Source organism: Bombina bombina, chromosome 11 (assembly GCF_027579735.1).
Source record: "Bombina bombina isolate aBomBom1 chromosome 11, aBomBom1.pri, whole genome shotgun sequence".
Classification (NCBI taxonomy): Eukaryota; Metazoa; Chordata; class Amphibia; order Anura; family Bombinatoridae; genus Bombina; species Bombina bombina.
The window spans coordinates 167,319,854-167,338,967 of NC_069509.1; the positions used below are offsets into that span (position 1 = coordinate 167,319,854).

Here is a 19,114-nt window from a genome sequence, read left to right on the forward strand (position 1 = left end):
ACCCATTCCCCAGTTTTGCATAACCGACACTGTTATATTAATATAATTTTTACATCTGTGATTACCTTGTATTTAAGCCTCTGCAGACTGCCCCCTTATTTCAGTTCTTTTGACAGACTTGCATTTTAACCAATCAGTGCTGACTCATAGATAACTCCACGGGAGTGACCACAATGTTATCTATAGGGTATATATACACTAACTGTGAAAAACTGTCATAATGCACTGAGATAAGAGGCTGCTTAGAAATCAGTTTATGATCCTACCTAGGTTTAGCTTTCAACAAAGAATACCAAGAGAACAAACAATATTTGATGATAAAAGTAAATTGAGAAATAGTTTAAAAGTGCTCTATCTGAATCATGAAGTTTAATTTTGACTAGGCTGTCCCTTATAATATGTATGTAGATATTTTGTAGTGAAGTGCTTAATTTCAGTATCTATGTTGCCTACATCAAAATTGGCTTTCATGTCCCTTTAAGTAAAAGACATATAAATAAAAAATTAATATTTTCTAATGTCTTAGTTTATTTCATTATTGCACTGCTGTTTGCATATAACTATGTGTTTAACCCACCCAAAAGGGTAAACCAGCAGCATGGCCAGGGGAGGTACTAGCCCCCCCTCCCCCAGCATAATGGCTGCCTGAAATGCGTCACCCAACTGTTATTATCCAGTTTTACCATCATCACTCTCATAAGTCCCCCGTGGGCCTCTGGGAGGTGCCCGTCTGTATATCATTTCTGAAGATACCACTGGGTTAAACACATAGTTATAAGGGACAGAAACATCAACATTATACTTTCATTATTCAAGGAGAACATACAATTTTAAACAACCTTTCAATAGTCTCTTCAAATGCATTATTCATTCTCTTGGTATCCTTTGTTGAAGAGTAAGCCTAGGTAGACACAGACACAGCAATGCACTACTGGGCCCTATCTACTAGTGGTTGTACCCAAATGAAAGAACAATTTGGGGTTTATGTCCCTTTAATTTCATAATACAAAGACATTGAAAGGGATGTGAGCTGTACATATAAGCTTTGTGTAATGCTGTAAATGGTATTGTCAGACTCTTCTTTATTTGATTTATTTGATAAACTCGGCAACAAATACACAACAACAAAAAAACATAACAAAACAATACTTTATTTATTAAATATTTGTTATTGCATTTTTTTGTAAATGATGTAGAAATGGGTACAGTTGTATTATGATCATCTTAGAGTTCTTCTTTTAAATAATTCTCATCCTTATCTTCATCTTGTTGGTTTTGTAACTCAGCAGATGCCTTAGAAACAGAGTGAGATAAAATAGATAAGTAATCAGATAAATCACTGCAGTGAATAAAAGGATGCAGTAGCATTGCGTAATCAACACATGCATACTAAAAAGACAATGCAATTGTTCTTAGGGCTCCATTTATTAAGCAGTGGTTGTTAAAGAGATAGTAAATGCATGAGTTAAACTTTCATGATTCAGATAGAGCAGCAGCAATTTTAAACAACTTTCCAATTTACTTCCATTAACAAAATGTGCTCAGTCGTTTTATATTTACACTTTTTGAGTCACCAGCTCCTACTGAGCATGTGCAAGAATTTACAGAATATACGTAAATGCATTTGTGATTGGCTGATGGCTGTCACATGGTACAGGGGGAGTGGAAATATACATAACTTTGAAATTTGTTATAAAAAAATCTACTACTCATTTGAAGTTCAGATTAAGGGGTAGATTTATTAAAGGTCGAGCGGACATGATTCGCTGTAGAGAATCATGTCCGCTCGACCTCGCTAAATGGCGACAGCATACACTGTCAGCATTTATCATTGCACCAGCATTTGTGGCCGCTAGCAGGTGGTGTCAATCATCCCGATCGTATCTGATCGGGATGATTGCAGGCGGACTACCTCAGAGTTACAACTGCTGCTTCTTAAATACTGTTTCCGGCGAGCCAGAAGGCTTGCCTTGCGCAGAATAAGCAGCGTCCGCTGCTTGATAAATGTACCCCTTGGATTGTCTTTTTATCATGCATTTATTGATTATGCAAGTCCACTGTATTTAATGGTCCTTTAACCCCTTCACCCAAAAGGACGTACTTTGGCTATCGTACCATACCACGTATATATACGTCTTAGATTCAGGAAGCTCCAGCACTCTCGGCTGTTAAGTTACAGCCGAGATCTGGAGCTCCTGAAGCTTCAGGCATCTGCCGCATATGGAGCCGGAGCGCAATCTATGCTCCGCCTCCATATGAGGGCAGATGCCTGATCGTTACAGACGGTGACACTGTGTGTGTCACCGTCTGTAACGATCTTCTGTTGGTGCTGGTGGGAGGTGTGGGCAGGAGGCGGGTGGTGGGTGGGCAGCCCAACAGGGGAGGTCGGGAGGGAGAGGGAGGGAGTGTAAGGTCCCTACGCTACAGGACCCTAACTAAAGATCGCAGGTGGGGGGAGACTATACTACAGAAAATAGCAGTTTGTAGGTACTGGCAGTCTTGCACATAGCTGCCAGCACCTAAGATGGTGGGTAATACTTAGAGGGGGGGTTTAGAGAGCTGTTTGGGGGGATCAGGGAGGGTGGGGGGGTAAGGGGGAATCCTACACTGCAGAAAATATAAAAATATATATATTTTTTTTTTAAAAAAACCTTATATACATACTGGCAGACTGTCTGCCAGTATTTAAGATGGGGGTTACCAGTGGGGGGTGGGGAGGGAAGAGAGCTGCTTGGGAGGGATCAGGTAGGGATCAGGGGGTGGGAAGTGTCAGGTGGGAGGCTAATATCTACACTAAAGCTAAAATTAACCTTTTAAGGTACCTAATTAACCCCTTCACTGCCGGGAATAATAGAAGTGTGGTGCGCAGCTGCAATTAGCAGCCTTCTAATTAACAAAGAGCAATGGCAAAGCCATATATGTCTGCTATTTCTGAACTAAGGGGATCCCAGTGAAACTTTTACAAACATCTGTGCCATGATTGCACAAGCAAGTTTGTGAAAAAAGTACCATTTTTTTTATTTTATTGCATTTGGCAGTGAAATGGTGGCATGAAATATACCAAAAGAGGCCTAGATCAATACCTTGGGTTGTCTACGTAAAAAATATATATAGATTTGATAGGTAAATAAAAAAACAATGCTCTATTTCTGTTTAAATGAGTGATAACAAAAAATGCTAAAAATACTCTGGTATTTTGGGCAAGTTTTTGTCTGAAAGTCCGGTAGTGAAAGGGTTAAGAAGCAACAGTTGTATAACTACTGCTCTTTAACCTGTCTGCCACCTAAAAGGTGGTGGATTGAAATCCTCCCGATACGATCAGGGTGATTTGTCGCCAGTGGGCAGGGGGAGGAATTGCACAGACATTTCTAGTGACAGCACATGCTCAATCTCTACTATAGCAAATCATGTCCGCTCGACAGTTGTTAAATGGAGAACTAAAGATAGTTTAATTTCCCTTCCCCTTGCATCATGTGACAGCCATCAGCCAATCATAAAATGCATAAATGTAAACACCGTGAACACTGCACATGCTCAGTGGTAGCTGGTGCCAAAGAAAGTCTGCATATAAATAGATTGTGCATAATTTGATTATGGAAGTGAATTGGAAAGTAGTTTACAACTGTGTTCACTATTTGAATAAAGAAAGTTTAACTTTGACTTTAGTGTTCCTTTAAAGGGAAATGAAACCCAATTTTTTTCATGATTCAGACAGAGGGCCCCATTTATGTCCGCCGCACATCGCTACGCTGTCGGCATTTATCATTGCACAAGCATTTCACAAGAAATGCTTGTGCAATGCCGCCCCCTGCAGATTCACGGCCAATCGGACGGTAGCAGGGGGTGTCAATTAACCCGATCGTATCCGAGTGCTGTCCGCCGCCTCAGAGGTGGCGGACGAGTTAAGAAGCAGTGGTCTTAAGAGAATGAAGAAAATTTGATAATAGCAGTATATAAGAAAGTTGCTTTTCAACAGAGGATAATAAGAAAATGAAGAAAATTTGTAAATAACAGTAAATTGGAAAGTTGTTTAAAATTGTATGCTCTATCTGAGTCATGAATTATTATTTTTTTACAATTGAGTATTTTTAAAGGACCATTAAATACAGTAATCAGCAAATGCATAATAAAAATACTATCCAACAACACTTAGGGTAAGATTTATCATAAGGCGAATGCCCCGATTGGTTGCACACTCACTCATTTGAGCCTGCAACTGATATTTCTGAGGCAGCGGTTTAAACAAACAATTTGGAGTTGGCAAATGAAAATCACTCTCGGATTCATTCGACTGGGGTAAATGACAAGCCCTACTCTCACACAATTAGTTGCGTGGCGGTATTTACCAATCGGCCAACCGGCCCCAATGCTTCTAATCAGGAATTAAGAAGAAGCAGTCTTAAGACCGCTGCTCTGAGGCTGTGGACATCAACATCAATACGCCTGATCATGTGCGATCGGGTTTATTGACACCCCCTGCTAGCGGCCAATTGGCCGCGAATCTGCAGGGGGCGGCATTGCACAAGCAGTTCACCAGAACTGCTTGTGCAATGATAAATGCTGATAGCAATGTCTGGCGGAAAATGTCTGATGTGATTGTGCACATTTTGATAATGGTAGTAAATTGGAAGGTTTTATATAAAAAATTTGCATTCTCTATCTGAATAATAAAAGTTTGGGTTTTTTTACTTCAGTGTCCCTTTAAATAAGTAGACACTGTTTCTTGTCTGAGTTCCCTCTTTTGTTTTGATCACTTTAAAGAAATTTCTGAAAAGAAGTGAGGTAATACATTAAGCTTATTGAAGATTTGTTTATTTTCAGGGTAGTGACATAAGAGTAAATATGCACAAAGCAGAATTCTTTTCATGTATTTAAGTGCAGAGTTTCCTTAACATAATAAATCTATTTTTATAGGTATCCTAGGGAAACTTTGGGCTAATCATATTGATAGTATTTGCTCTTGGTCAAAATTTTTGGTACACGGCACGGCACATTCTTTTAGAAATACAAAAAGAATTACTCACCCACTTCCTCAGCCCTTAATGGGACAGTCAACACCTTGAGAGATTTTTATATAAAATGTTTAGTTATGTGTAATAAAACAACTTTGCATTATATTTTCATTATTTATTTTGCCTCATTTTCATGTAATTTAGCTCTGAAAATGTATCCGTTTCAATTTCTCAGAATGCCCTGATGAATTCTCAAGGCTAACTTGGCTACACATCTGGCCCTAATTGGTTTTATTAGATAACAACTGCAAATATGGAAATGTTTTAAGAATGGCCTTTTAATATGGCTAGGTGGTTCCCGATTTCACTTACGGAAACCAGGGTATTTATACGGAAAGCCCAATATGCTGTAATGTTTTAAACACTCAGTGCTGATATCAAGCCTGCCCTTTTTTGCAGAGAGGATAACCTGCCCAGGACCTCAAACTTCGGGGCCCTGCAATGTCAAGAGCAAGGTTATGAGAAGGTGCAATGTATATCCTCTATTTAATTTATAAAGAAATCTTTATAGTATCAAGAGGTGTTATATGTAGTGTTATTCTTTATATACAGAGGGCAGGGCATACAGGGGGAAAGGAGTAAGAACACAGAGTAAAGGGGCGTTACAAATTTGTCGTGCACAGAGTTCTGCAAATACTATTGGTGGTCGTCGCTGATATTGTACATTTAAAGGACCCAGTGATCGAAAGTGCTGCAAGGTGGCGAAATATTTAAAAGGGATCCAATGCGATGTCGAGAATGCCGGAGAAATATTAAAAAGTGCCGACATTACTCTTTATAGGCAGCATCATAGAGGGGCATTTAACTATACATCTCAATAGGTGCTGATGCTGGCGAAATATATACCAAGCAGCATTGGCACCCACATTTGTGATGCAAAGTAAATAATCCCTTTTAAAGATATAGCACACATCACAACCTAATAACTATACCTATGTACCCCTAAACTGCTATAACCTACCTCCACAAACTAACCCTGCACTAACTTACCCCATAACCACCAATAGACCACTACAATAAACTTCCTAACCTATTAACCCTTAAACCCCTAATAGCCCACCACAATAAACTTCCTAACCTATTAACCCCTAAACAGACAATAGCCCACCACAAAAAAAACCTACACTACTTAACCCCTATACTGCCAATACCCACTTACCTATTAACCTCTATACCACCACAACCCCCAACACAATAAGTCCATTTACCTTTTAACCCCTATACCGCCACAACCCCCCAATGCAAACTACCCCTACACTACCTAACACGCCCACCCACCCACCTCTAAGCTAAAAAAAAAAAACCTAGGTTACAAAAAATAAACACTAAATTGACAAAAATAAAACAAAACCTAACATTACAGAAAACCAAAAACAACACTACCAAAAAATAAAAAAAACACCATTATGTCTATACTAAAACTAAGGCCCCTTAAAAAAACTCACCCCAAAACCCTAAACTAACCCTAACAGTTACTATAAGATCAGCCCTTAGAAGGGCATTTTGTAGGGCATTGCCATAAAGTGTCACAGCTCTTTTTTCCAATAAATAATACATCCCCATTCTACAATAAAAGTAACCAGCCCCCCCCCCCCCTCTGCAAAAAATGCCTAATCTAAAAAAAAAGTAAACTAAAAAATAAATCACTATCTTAAAAAAAGTTTGCCCTGAAAAGGGCATTTGGTAAAAAAACCTTAAAGGAAAAACACCCAAATCTTAAAAATAAAAAAGTCCACCCCAAAAAAAATCCTAAAGCTAAACCCCAAGGTTTGTACTCATTAACATGACTCCGGCAGTGCTCCTCCGGGGCGGTCTTCTTCATCTTCATGGTGGTGGTCCTTTCTTACCATTTTTTGTTTTCCATCTTCTTCTTTCTTCTTCCATCTTCCCTCCAATTCTTCTTTTCTTCTTACAGAGGTCCTCTTCATGAGGTCACTGCCGCCAGAGGCGTAGCTAGAAACCACAGGGCCCAGGTGCAAGAATCTAAGAAGGGCCCCCACCCATCCCACCCCCCAAAAAAAGTGAATTTGATACATATCTTTTTTCTTTTTTTTTTTACATTTAACACAGAAAAAAAAATGTTAATCAGATTACATGTCTACAAAAGGAGGTACCCTATGCCCACAGTCTGTGAGATGGTCTGACCCCTCATTACTGTATATAGTGACACTGTTTAACCCACCAGTACTGTATATAGTGAGTCAGTGACACAGTCTGTAATCTGCCGGTGAGATGGCTGGCCTGACCCTACCCACCCCAGTACTTTATAAAGTGACCACAGTAGTCTGTGACATGGTCCAGCCCCCCTGTACTGTATATAGTGGTACAGTATAGTGACACTGTTTACCCCCCGCCCCCCCGTTGCTGTAGTAACAAGGTCTGTAATTTGCTGGTTCCACAAACATATACACACATACATAAACACCAATGGGTAAAACAGAAACACAGAAACACTAACCCCTGTAGTCAGAGACACTAGTGAAGCATCATGTCACACTCACATGATATCAGTGCAGGCAGAGGCAGGTCAACGTTTTTTATTGTAAAAAAAATAAAAAATAAATTTTAAGCTGGGCCCCCACCCTTGGGGGCCCAGTCGCAATTGCGACCTCTGCACCCCCTGTAGTTTCGCCCCTGACTGCCGCACATAAAGCTTCAATGCAAGGTTCCTCCTTATATAGGGGTACCCTTGCATTTGAATTCTTATTCAAATCAACCAATAGAATGAAAGCTTTTACTTTTGGTTGATTGGACTAGGATTTCAAAAATCAGCCAATAATGCCTTTTGGGTGATAGACAATTCCTGCTAATGCTCATTGGGTGACAGGCACTTCCTGCTAATGCTCATTGGCTGACTGGTACATCCTGTTAATGTTCATTAGCTGCTGGGTAATATATTCTAATTGATGCTCATTGGCTGTTTTTCTTTTTTCCCCTGAGGTCTATTTCCAGGATTTACCCAGCACCCAAAAGAATCTGGAAGAAAGCTCAACCTGTGGGATTGAAGTACTTTATCCTTTAACTTTTATTTTATTTTACACAATTGATTTGGCATTTTCACTATTTATTTGTTTATAATTTTATATCTGAGTGAACAATATATACAGTATATACTGTATGTATATATATATATATATATATATATATATATATATATATATATATATATATATATATATAGAGAGAGAGAGAGAGAGAGAGAGAGAGAGAGAGAGAGAGAGAGAGAGAGAGAGAGAGAGAGAGAGAGAGAGAGAGAGAGAGAGAGAGAATAAGGAAGATGTGTCTTGGCCATTAATTCTGATTTATTCTCTTTATCCCCTTTTGCCATATTAAACTACAATAAGTTATAAAGACTTGGTAGAATGTTGTACTTTCATTGAATATTTATTTGTATTTATCTATGCGGAAACTCATTCCTGAGTAGCAAAAAATGCATATATTTACCATTTCATCTTCTTTGTGTGAACGTTTCATTTCCTTTTCTAAATATTCTGTGAAAGCCTCAATTGTCCTTGTACCTGTATAGCGGATTGTCTTCAAAGAAAAAGAAAGTTATTGTACAGTATGTTGCATTAATGACAGATATAGCATAAATACTTTAAAAACATACATCATTATGCATTAGGTTATCCTGAGAATTAATTAATTAATTAATTAATTAGTTAATCTTACAGCTAACAAGAGAATGTGTGCAGATTCAGTGGGATTTCTGCTTTTTACCTACTGTCATAATCATGCAGCTGTGTTTCTAAGCAAACAATTTTAAACAAGTACAATAACTATTATAGTTTTTTACTGTTGGATTTTGTAAATAAAAGCAATTTAAAAGTAAAATAACTCTAGCTGGGCAAGAACAAAACTTTTGTCGCTGCTCAACAATGTTTTGCTGGTAAATGAGAAAGCCTTAAAAACTTGGGCTTTCATGGGAAGGGAGCCATAGAAGTTAACTCTTCCATGTATTGTACATACATAGTCAAAGTTATCGGTCTATATGTTGCTGTGGCCTGTAGAACAATGAGCACTTGTAGACATATGGACAGACAGATTAACTCCGTGACCTCTGCACTCCAAGAGAACAACTGAGGATGAGTGAGTAAAAGCCGTAATCTTTATTCAATCTTCAATTTTAAAAAGATCAAAAGGATTTTCCGTCAATGTATAAAAACAATAATAACAGTAACAGCATCATGAGAGAGCATCATCATACGTGTTTTGGGCTAATCCTAGCTCTTAATCACTGGCTTGATCATATGGACAGACAGATAGATATAGATATGGAAATAGATATATAGAAATGCTGAGACAAAGAGAAGTAGAAGAACTGATCACTCCACACTGCAGTGGTGTCACCAGCTGGGGAAACAAGCCCCCCTTCCAGCAAAATGGCTGCCCCTCCATGTACTCCCCTAACTGTGATTGCCCTCAGATTTTCCCACCACCATTCCAGACAGTTCCCAGCTTCACCCCTAACACAAAACAAAGGTAATCCTCTGGGAAGTGCCCCCCTATATCTCCTTTCTGGAGACATCACTGCCACACTGAATCTTCCCATCAGCAACAAACTGATTATCCAAAACCATGACATAACCCTTCTATACAACATACAGTTGTTGTTTAAATTATGTCTAAAGAGAAGTATATTTTTATAATATACTGTTTCTAATAAAAATCCAGTGTGGTTCTTGTCTTATTACACACACAGAGAAGTGCACTTACAGGAACGAACAACCAGCAAAATAAAATTGTTAGCCTGTTCTAAGGCGATTTACCACCTGGGTGCAGCTTCTTTTAGCCTAGTAATGCTTTTCACAGAGTAGAACTTTCCTGTAGTATATCAGTCTTATCCCGCCTATTACGGTCAGTCCAGCGCAGAAATACCAGGCAATTCCTCTCTGAACAAGGAACACAGCAACCCCAGATGATTGTTTCAGTCTTCATTGGGCCTTGCCAGTGAGGTGTAGCCATATTCCTCTAAGTAAGGAGTCCTCATCTGATTGCCCCTTTCTTCCCATAGGGAGACTAAATACATACAGAGAGAAGCACACTAACAGGAACGAACAACCTGCCCAATACTATTGTTAGCCTGTTCTATGGTGATTTACCACCTGGGTGCAGCTTCTCTTTAGCCCAGTAAGGCTTTTCACAGAGTAGAACTTTCCTGTAGAATATCAGTCTGATCCCGCCTATTACAGACATTCCAGCACCAAAATACCAGGCAATTCCTCTCTGAACATGGAGCACCTCACTTACGAGGCTCACACTAGGTCAAAATGTATGTCTGGAATTTTGCTGATTCTCTTGTTCAGAGAGGGATTGCCTGGTATTTTGGGACTGTACTGTTTAGTCAGGAACAGACTGATATACTACAGGAACGTTATCTGTGAAAGACACATGTTGAGCAAAAAGAGGCTGCTTCTTGGGTGATAACTAGCCGTAGAACAAGCTATTATGCTATTGTTCATTCCCAGGTTTAGCGCTTCTCTCTTTTTATTTACGCAAATTATGACCCTGATTTATGGTTCTAGTCTTATATTTACATATTTAAAGAGACAATGTACAACTATTTTCTACAGGTATCATTTTCCTATCAGTATAAAGTGATATCATTGTTAAAGGGACAGTAAACACTTTTAATATAAAATGATTAATTTAAATTTATATGGGTAGTAAAAAATAAACTTTGCAATATACTTTAATTAGTTATTTTGCTTGTTTTTCCTGTAATTGAATTCTACAAATTTAAAGTTTTCGATTCTGACAACTGGAGGAAATGTATGGCAGGACTTGCATTCCTAACCCTGTTACATACCTGTCCCTAATTGGCTTTAGCATAGATTATGAGATAAAGAAATGCAAATCAATGGTTATTTTACTAAAATAATGACTGTGGATAGCCTTGTCTCCTTCAGTAACAGGTCCACATTGGTTCCTCCAAATTAGCCATCTAGTGGGTGAAGTTTGGTTACTGAAAAACATTTGCAGCAAAAAAATGTCTTACTACAGTCAAAACATTTTCAAACTCCCCCACCATGTTCATTTATTGCAAGATGGCAGAAAAATCTTGTAATCACAAAGTGCTTACTGTACAGTTAACCCTTTTATTCTGTGATGTTCTAAATAGGTTTGCAAATTGTCACGTGTTTCATTTTGGATTTTTTCTGATGTAATGTCCATAAAACTTTTCTTTTGCAAAAATACATATATTATCTCTGACACCGCTAATGCTGCCAGTCTTATGTTTCATACCTTAGTGTCTGATCCAACTGGAAAGAACCGAAAATACGGATAGCGATCTAACACAATGAGTTTAATATCATTGGCTGTGCAGTCGATTTTGGCAATGGTTACATTATCATGATTTTGAAATCTTCTTCCTAACTCTTCCCAAACTGGCAATAGGCTTTTGCATTCTTGGGACCAAGGTGCATCTGCAAACCAAATAAAATATGTTAAAAAAATACCTAGGTTTAGCAAAAAAGAAGAGTGGGTGGGCACAACTGTGACAGCCTGCCCATTCACAATCCTGATTGGTTAAAATAATAAACCATTCAGGATTGTCTACAATATTTATAAATAGAGGAGAAACGTTGAAGATATTTCACACAGGGCATGAGACAAAAGAAGGTGGACTTGCTATGGTGGTGAAGTCTTCAGGAAAGGAAAGAAAAAGATGATTTTATTTCATCTAAGGTTTGTTTGTTTTTTAAGTATACTTTTTTTATTTATTTTATATTTATATTTGTGGCCTTAGTTCAGAGGGTTTTAACATGGTAGAGGTCATTTTTTATAAGAGATGAGGTGGCAGAGGGTCATGGTTGATTATCGAGTACACGTTGTCCAATTTTTCTTTTCTTTCTCTTTCACATTTTCAAAGTTTTCCTCTGTGTATATGTTAGCATAGATTGTTTTAAAGAGGGATTTTTTTTTATTTGTTTGCTTATTAAGGTTTCAAAGATGTTTTGAGATGCCATATCCTATACTGTGAAACTCATTCTTATCAGGTCCATGTACTAATCAGTGGAAGCTACTTGCGATACAGGCTCAATCATGCAAGCCTGCTTACCACAAGTTACAACCACCGCTATTTGACCTCTCCGCAACCTCTGAGCTTGCTTGTTCTGGGTAATTAACAGTCCCTAATCTCATGAGATTACTCAAGCTATAGCAGGTAATGTTGCTGCACAAGGAAATACTAGGTCAATGTCTGTGAGTGAACAGACTAGAATTTAGACAACTATTTGTTACATGACTAAAAAAAACTTTATTTATGATACTTACAAAACATGACAAATGTGTTGCTGCTCTTATTAAAAGCAACTTGATTAAAGTTCTTTCCCACCAGAACTTTCACTGGATTTTTGTCCCAGTCACTTGGAATTTCTTCACTGTCCGTTTTTGGCTGTGTTAAAAATAACATTTTACTGAATTTGCGTTCAAGTATAACTGTGATAATTTAACTTAATTTTAAAACGTTTAAAATCTTATTTGTACGACAGACATTTTTGAGTGTAATTTTCAGAATAAACTGTACATGCCAAGTGTGCATCTAATAAATTACCTTGGCTTTCCCGTCCAAATAACTTTGACAGAAACGCCTCAAATTTTCAAAGTTGACTTCGTCAGCTGGCATCCTGTACTGCACATCACTGGTCAGGTTCAAAATACGAACCCCTGGTGTATCAACTTCTGTGATGCGGAAATATTCAAATATACGGCCGTTCCGGGTTTCATCAGTATCAACAAAGACAAAAACAAACTGAAAAATAATAAATGTTTGTTAATGTGTTTTAAATGAGTTGTCATCTTCTTTGTTTAACCCTTTGCGTGATAAGCCATTTCCCACCTGGGTGCTAAGTTGGATTTAAGCTTTTTTTTTTTTTTACTATTTTTAAATATATTTTTTTTTACTATTTTTTTTTTTTCCAGATCCTCAAGACTTATACCGTTGGAAAGGTTAGGCGATTACCTTTCCCACAGTGGGTCTTGGGGGTCTGTAGCTGCTTAGATTCCTGAGATACAGGCTTCTAAGCAGCATGCCCCCTTTCCCTTTATTGTGCATTGTAAATTTTAAATAAAGTTGCACAGTGACGTCATCACATCATTGTGCGTGAAGTCACCGGGCAAAACGGCAAGCCCAGTGATGTCTGTCACTATACAGGCCCGATCACCGGGGTGGGAGTCGATGGGAGCCCCAAGATTGCCCTGACGGTGGGTGAGTGCTAGCGATGGCTCTAAGCCGTCGTCTGCACCTGACTGGGAAAATTTGTGATGGCTCAGAGCCGTCAGCACTCAAGGGGTTAAAATTAGTGACTAATATTGAGAGCAGACTGTGCGGATGAATAAATAGTTACAAACACTAATGCCATAGAATGTTACAGACACTCTACAGCAGCAGATTTTGCAACTATTTATAACATTGCTATAAACATTGTTGCAAACACTGCTGCCAGATGGCTAAGGGCGCATCCACAGGTAAGATTACTATTTAACAAAGGATACCAAGGGAACTCATCAAAATTTATGATACAAGTACATTGGAAAGTGGTTTAAAATTTTATGCACTGCCTGAAATGTGAGTGTTATCACTGACTTTACTGTCCCTTTTATGCACCACAGTGTGTTTAATTTGCCCTATAATTCTTCAAAAATTACTTCTTATTTATTAAAATGTGTGTTCAAATGTTTAAAATTTGAAAATTTTTGCAATTGTTTTCTTAGACATGAGTCCATTAGAAGGGCCTCCTTTTGAATTAATAAAACATTCCTTGCATCACGCGACAGCTATCAGCCAATAACAAAATGTATAAACATACATACACTGTGAATTCTTGCACATGCTCAGTAGGAGCTGCTGCCTCAGAAAGTGTGCACTTAAAAAGATTTTGCACATTTTGACAATGGAAGGGAATTGGAAAGTTATTTAAAATTGTGTGCTCTATCTGAATAATTAAAGTTTTTTTTTTACAATAGTGTTTCTTTAAGGGAACACTAAAGTCAAAATAAAAATGTTCTGATTCAGATAAAATTTTAAATGAATTTCCACTATTCTTTTATTATAAAAATATACCTCTTATTTAGTTCCTTTCTATGACAGTATCCTGAGGTAGACTCAGGAGTGTGCACATGTATTGGCATGCTATACATGGAATGTTCAACACACATGCAAACTCGTAGGTCTATCTCAGTATGCTGTCTTTGAAAAGAGCTACATTTCAACAAAGGATACCATAAGAAAGAGCTAATGAGTGTTTTTATTTTTAATTGAATGCCCTCTTAACTAGAATTTTATTTTATATTATATCAAATCTAAATCATAAAACTTTAATTTTGGCTTTCATGTCTCTTAAAAAATACACACAATTATTTTAAAATAACAGACATTTCAAGGTGTTTTTTTCACAGACCTTCAAATAAGCAAAATATACATCACAAACACTAAAGTAAAATTTAACAGCTACTTAATCCAGTAATGCTGATGGCTGCTTAAAGGGACAGTAACTAAAACTTAAACTTTCATTATTCAGATAGGACTTGCAATTTAAAATAACTTTCCAATCTACTTTTATCAACAAATTTGCTTTGGTCTCTTGTTATTATTTGTTGAATGCTAAACCTAGCTAGGCTTAAATGCTAATTTATAAGCCCTTGAAGGCCCCTGCATTTTGACAGTTTTTACAGCTAGACACTGCTAGTTTGTGTGTGCCATATAGATAACATTGTGCTCATACCCGTGAAGTTACTTATGAGAGGGCACTGATTGGCTAAAATACAAGTTTGTCAAAATAACTAAGAAAAGGGGCAGTCTGCAGAGACTTAAATACAAGGTAATCACAAAGGTGAAATGTTTATTAATATAATTGTGTTGGTTATGCAAAACTGGGAAATGGGTTATAAAGGGATTATTTATCTTTTTAAACAATAAAAATTCTGAAGTAGACTGTCCCTTTAATAGGTCAGAATGCAACTTTTACCACATATATATATATATACAGGTGGCCCTCGGTTTACAACGGTTCAATTTGCACCGTTTCAGAATAACAACCTTTTTTTCAGTCATGTGACTGCTATTGAAAACATTGAGAAGCAGTGCATTGATTAAAATAGCCAGTAGGTGGAGCTGTCCGCTTGTGCTGCAGCAAAGATATGCAAGCCAAACAAGCTGAAATTAATCTGTTTAACCAGACCTGAGCTATCGAGCAGCTTGCAAAGGAACAAGATCTTCCTGTCTATAAATCAGTCCAGATTGGAATGCATAGAAAGAACTGTTTGCAGAAAAATGCAAGTAAAGTCTGTGTTGTGTGATTATTTTATTAGGTTTATAATGCTGTTTAGCAAATGTTTTTGTTCATTTAACTTAGTTTAATTATATATTCTGTGTTGTGTGATTATTTAATTAGGTTTATAATGCTGTTTAGCAAATGTTTTTGTTCATTTAACTTAGTTTAATTATATATTCTGTGTTGTGTGATTATTTTATTAGGTTTATAATGCTGTTTAGCATTTAAAGTCTTCATTTCAAAGCTTTAAAAATAATGTATTAGGTGTTACTTATGACAATTTTGAGAGGGGCCTGGAACCTAACTCCCTCACTTCCCACTGACTTACATTATAAACTGGGTTTGCTTTCAATTTACAACGGTTTCGATTTACAACCATTCCTTCTGGAACCTAACCCCGGCGTAAACTGAGGGCTACCTGTATATATATATAAATATATACAGTATATATATTGCATTTATTAACACGAGTAACTTAAAGGGATATTAAACAGTAAGAAATTATAATAAAAAATGTTTAATTATGTGTAGTTAAAAAAACTTTTAGGGGGCGTGTCCGAGCAGCGACTGTGGACGGTCGCATCTTCTTAGTGCTCCTGCTAAATATCCAGCAATCTGCCGGTGTAGGATAACTAGCACAGTAAACTTGCACATAAATTGACCAGTACTACTGGAACAACGGATAGAACAATAAAATCTAAGTCATTTGCTGTATTTCTGATGCCGGAACACAAAATCGGGCAATAAAGGCCTGGAGCAGCAAGACAGGCAGCCCCCTCGGTTTGCCGAGGTTACCTGTCAGGACTGGACACATCAGAACATGAACTTCTCACACTCTCACAGTTTTACAAAGTAAACAGGCTCTTTTTGACACAGAAAACCTAAGGCTACCAAGAAATCTATCACTGCACAACAAACATGGCTGCCGAGAAAGAATTTAGTTATCGGTTTCGTTTAGACGATATCATGGAAAAGTTAGAACATCACTTTATGGACCTAATACAGAGGGCCTCATGGGACTTTCTAACAAATCTACAAATGTCACAGCTCAACACAGGGAGCAAATCAGAAGACGTAGAGGCGACATCTATGGAGGACGTAGCCGCGGTTCCCTCTCTGCAGAGCAAAAAAGAACAATACTGGTACAGCAACACCTTCACAGGTCTCATCTCGTGTGAAGTCACCTCGGCTGAACATCAGACCACCAATGATTGATATGCATCAAAATACCAACTCGACTCTCAATGTTCATTTACTATCTAAACACAGGCAAGTCGACAGAACACGCAATAGCTTTAAATCATCCCATGAAGCTCAGTACTTCAACCCTTGTTGCCTCGATGCTAGAAAGGCTTGATCTGGAGGAATTGCTCATCCAGGAGATCAGAGAGGACTCCCGGTTTAATATGTCTACGGATATCACACCATATGTAACATTTGAGGTTTTGCAATCACAGCTGGACAAACCTCTTTACCCAGATAAACGGAACTCTGATAAACAGTATAAAATGTATCATTATTGGGACACCTTAAAGCCAGCCTGAGGAAAACTTGGTATCTACATATATTTTCCAACACTGTTGGCTTAAAAATGTTTTAGCTTAGTTGTTTTTCTCTTATTCTCTCTTCTTATAAAGAGCCTGTGTGTTTAAACTATGCGAGTGTAATTTTATATATCAGCACTTTCATACTTTCCTAAGTTTTGTACCACTTGGCTTCATGCACTTCCGTAGTAACATCCTATAAAGTACAAATATGCTCTAGAATCGCATACATACTAATAGCATAAAAGAGGCACGGTAACCGCATTAATGCCCTTTTATAATTCTGCATGTTTCCTGTGGGGTTTAGTGGGTGGCACCTAGGGTGACATCATTTTACATTCGAAAAAGGGATTTATACTAAGCACGTTGCCTCAGCTCTTGAGAGAAATGTGATAGTAATGCTGGTGCCCCTTTCGCAGTCTACGGCCGGGGCTGTGGCTGGGAAACCAAATATTAACCATATAAATGTAATAACAAGAGCTAAGCCCTAAAAGAAAGTTTTATATAGTGTGTTATATATTTTGTACATCAGGATACGTACCATATATTCCTGACCAGAGTATGATGTATAACAACTTGCTAGGAGTGTATGAATATAGTCATTTAGGACATTTAACAGATCATATGGACAAGGAAATAACTCTGTTTTTATTTTACATAGTTACACAATTTCTTTATATGATCATAAATAATAGCTATTTGCTTCTGTGAGTGGTGTGTTGGCATAGTAACCAGTTCTGACTTATGCATCTTTATCAATTTTCTAGAAACGAGTAGTTTCATATTATTTTCCATACACATGATGCTGTTTGTTCCTATGTAAACTTTTACTTATGTTTTATGTCTAATATTAACCCCCTTGATCTTATTTATGCACCAGAACAGGTCCAAGGGAGGCCTCTATCACTGTTTTAGGGGACTGAAAAGGAGGCCTATCAATACTACTGTACACCTATAGTCAGATATGACATGATTACTTGCTGTATTGAATTTACTATATAACCTGTATGCATCCTTTTTCCTCAATAAAAAAAACAAAACAAAACAAAAATATATATTCTGTCATGAAACAAAAAAACCTTTTAAAGAGGCAATAGATTCCATAGTGCTAAACAAAGTAAAATACATTTAGACTAAAGCAGGGATATAATTTAAACCTGGTTGCCAACGGAAGAACAGAATATCAATGGTTGTCATAATACTACATACCTTTCCCCGAAACTCCATTGCTGCTGACTCATAATTTTCATATATTGTACTGAATGATTCTGAGCTTTTGGAGGCAAAAAGTAAAATGTGACTTTCAATGGGGACATCAAAAATGGTTACTGATGTCTAGTAAAGAAAAGAGAGAAAAATATTGTCAATTTACTGTGCATGGCAACCTCTAGAATCTGAAGTCACTTGTTTTTTAAATTTTATTCTCTCAGACAAGTTTTAGTATAGAGATCTAAAGTTTACTACAGTTGTAGACCACTGATTAGACAAGGCACCAGTTCAAACTCATGTTCTCACAAAGAAAAACAGAATATTTGTACATTAATATTTACTTGTTTGCTATTGCTATTTATCTTTTCTTTCAGTTGAACCAAACTCTTATTTTATTAACATTTTGCCTTGTCAAACAATATACATTTTAACTAATATCTTTCTAATCCAACCAGTCAACTAAGATGGGTGCAGTCAGCTATAGCAGACTGAAAAGCTTCCTGGAAATTCACTTTTATATATATATATATATATATATATATATATATATATATATATATATATATATATATATATATATATATATATATATATATATATATAACATACCCCCTTTAAAGGTGCCTGGTCATTAAAAAACAACCAATAGGTGTTGAGAAGCTGTATGCTTTCTCTTTAAACTTCTAGATAAGAATGTACCATGAGATTACAACTTTATGGTTAGACCTTTTTTGCTATAAAAGCATCTTTATTATGTTACTCTCTGGGTAGTGACCAGTGAATGTCTTTATAATTACAAATGATGCTTCGCTTGATAATTATTCTGCCAATCAAATATTTCTGTAAAATATCTAATCTCATATATGAATATGTGAATGTAACAATTGAATGCTACATCTGAATATTGATTCCAATAGACTTATACTAAAGTTTGTGAGAATCAATATTCAAATGTTAATATTTGCATATCTAAATCTTACATTCCATATTCAATTTATGAAATGTTTTACAAATATTTAGCCTTCATTTAAAACGAAGAAATGCAGCTAACATTACTTTATTTAAAAAAATA

At 37.0% G+C, this 19,114-nt stretch overlaps 1 protein-coding gene across 1 annotated transcript in view; it reads right to left on the reverse strand.

Annotated features, from left to right (window-relative positions):
- Positions 1 to 1,130: 1,130 nt before the first annotated feature.
- The window catches only part of PDILT (protein disulfide isomerase like, testis expressed), a 52,667-nt gene continuing 34,683 nt past the window's right edge, over positions 1,131 to 19,114 (reverse strand). The window contains exons 6-11 of the mRNA XM_053695297.1: positions 18,043 to 18,168; positions 12,571 to 12,768; positions 12,291 to 12,411; positions 11,259 to 11,440; positions 8,457 to 8,546; positions 1,131 to 1,293 (exon numbers count right to left, since the gene is read on the reverse strand). Coding sequence (XP_053551272.1) covers positions 1,225 to 1,293; positions 8,457 to 8,546; positions 11,259 to 11,440; positions 12,291 to 12,411; positions 12,571 to 12,768; positions 18,043 to 18,168 — 786 coding nt within the window. The 3' untranslated portion in view covers positions 1,131 to 1,224. The remainder of the gene's footprint in view (positions 1,294 to 8,456; positions 8,547 to 11,258; positions 11,441 to 12,290; positions 12,412 to 12,570; positions 12,769 to 18,042; positions 18,169 to 19,114) is intronic.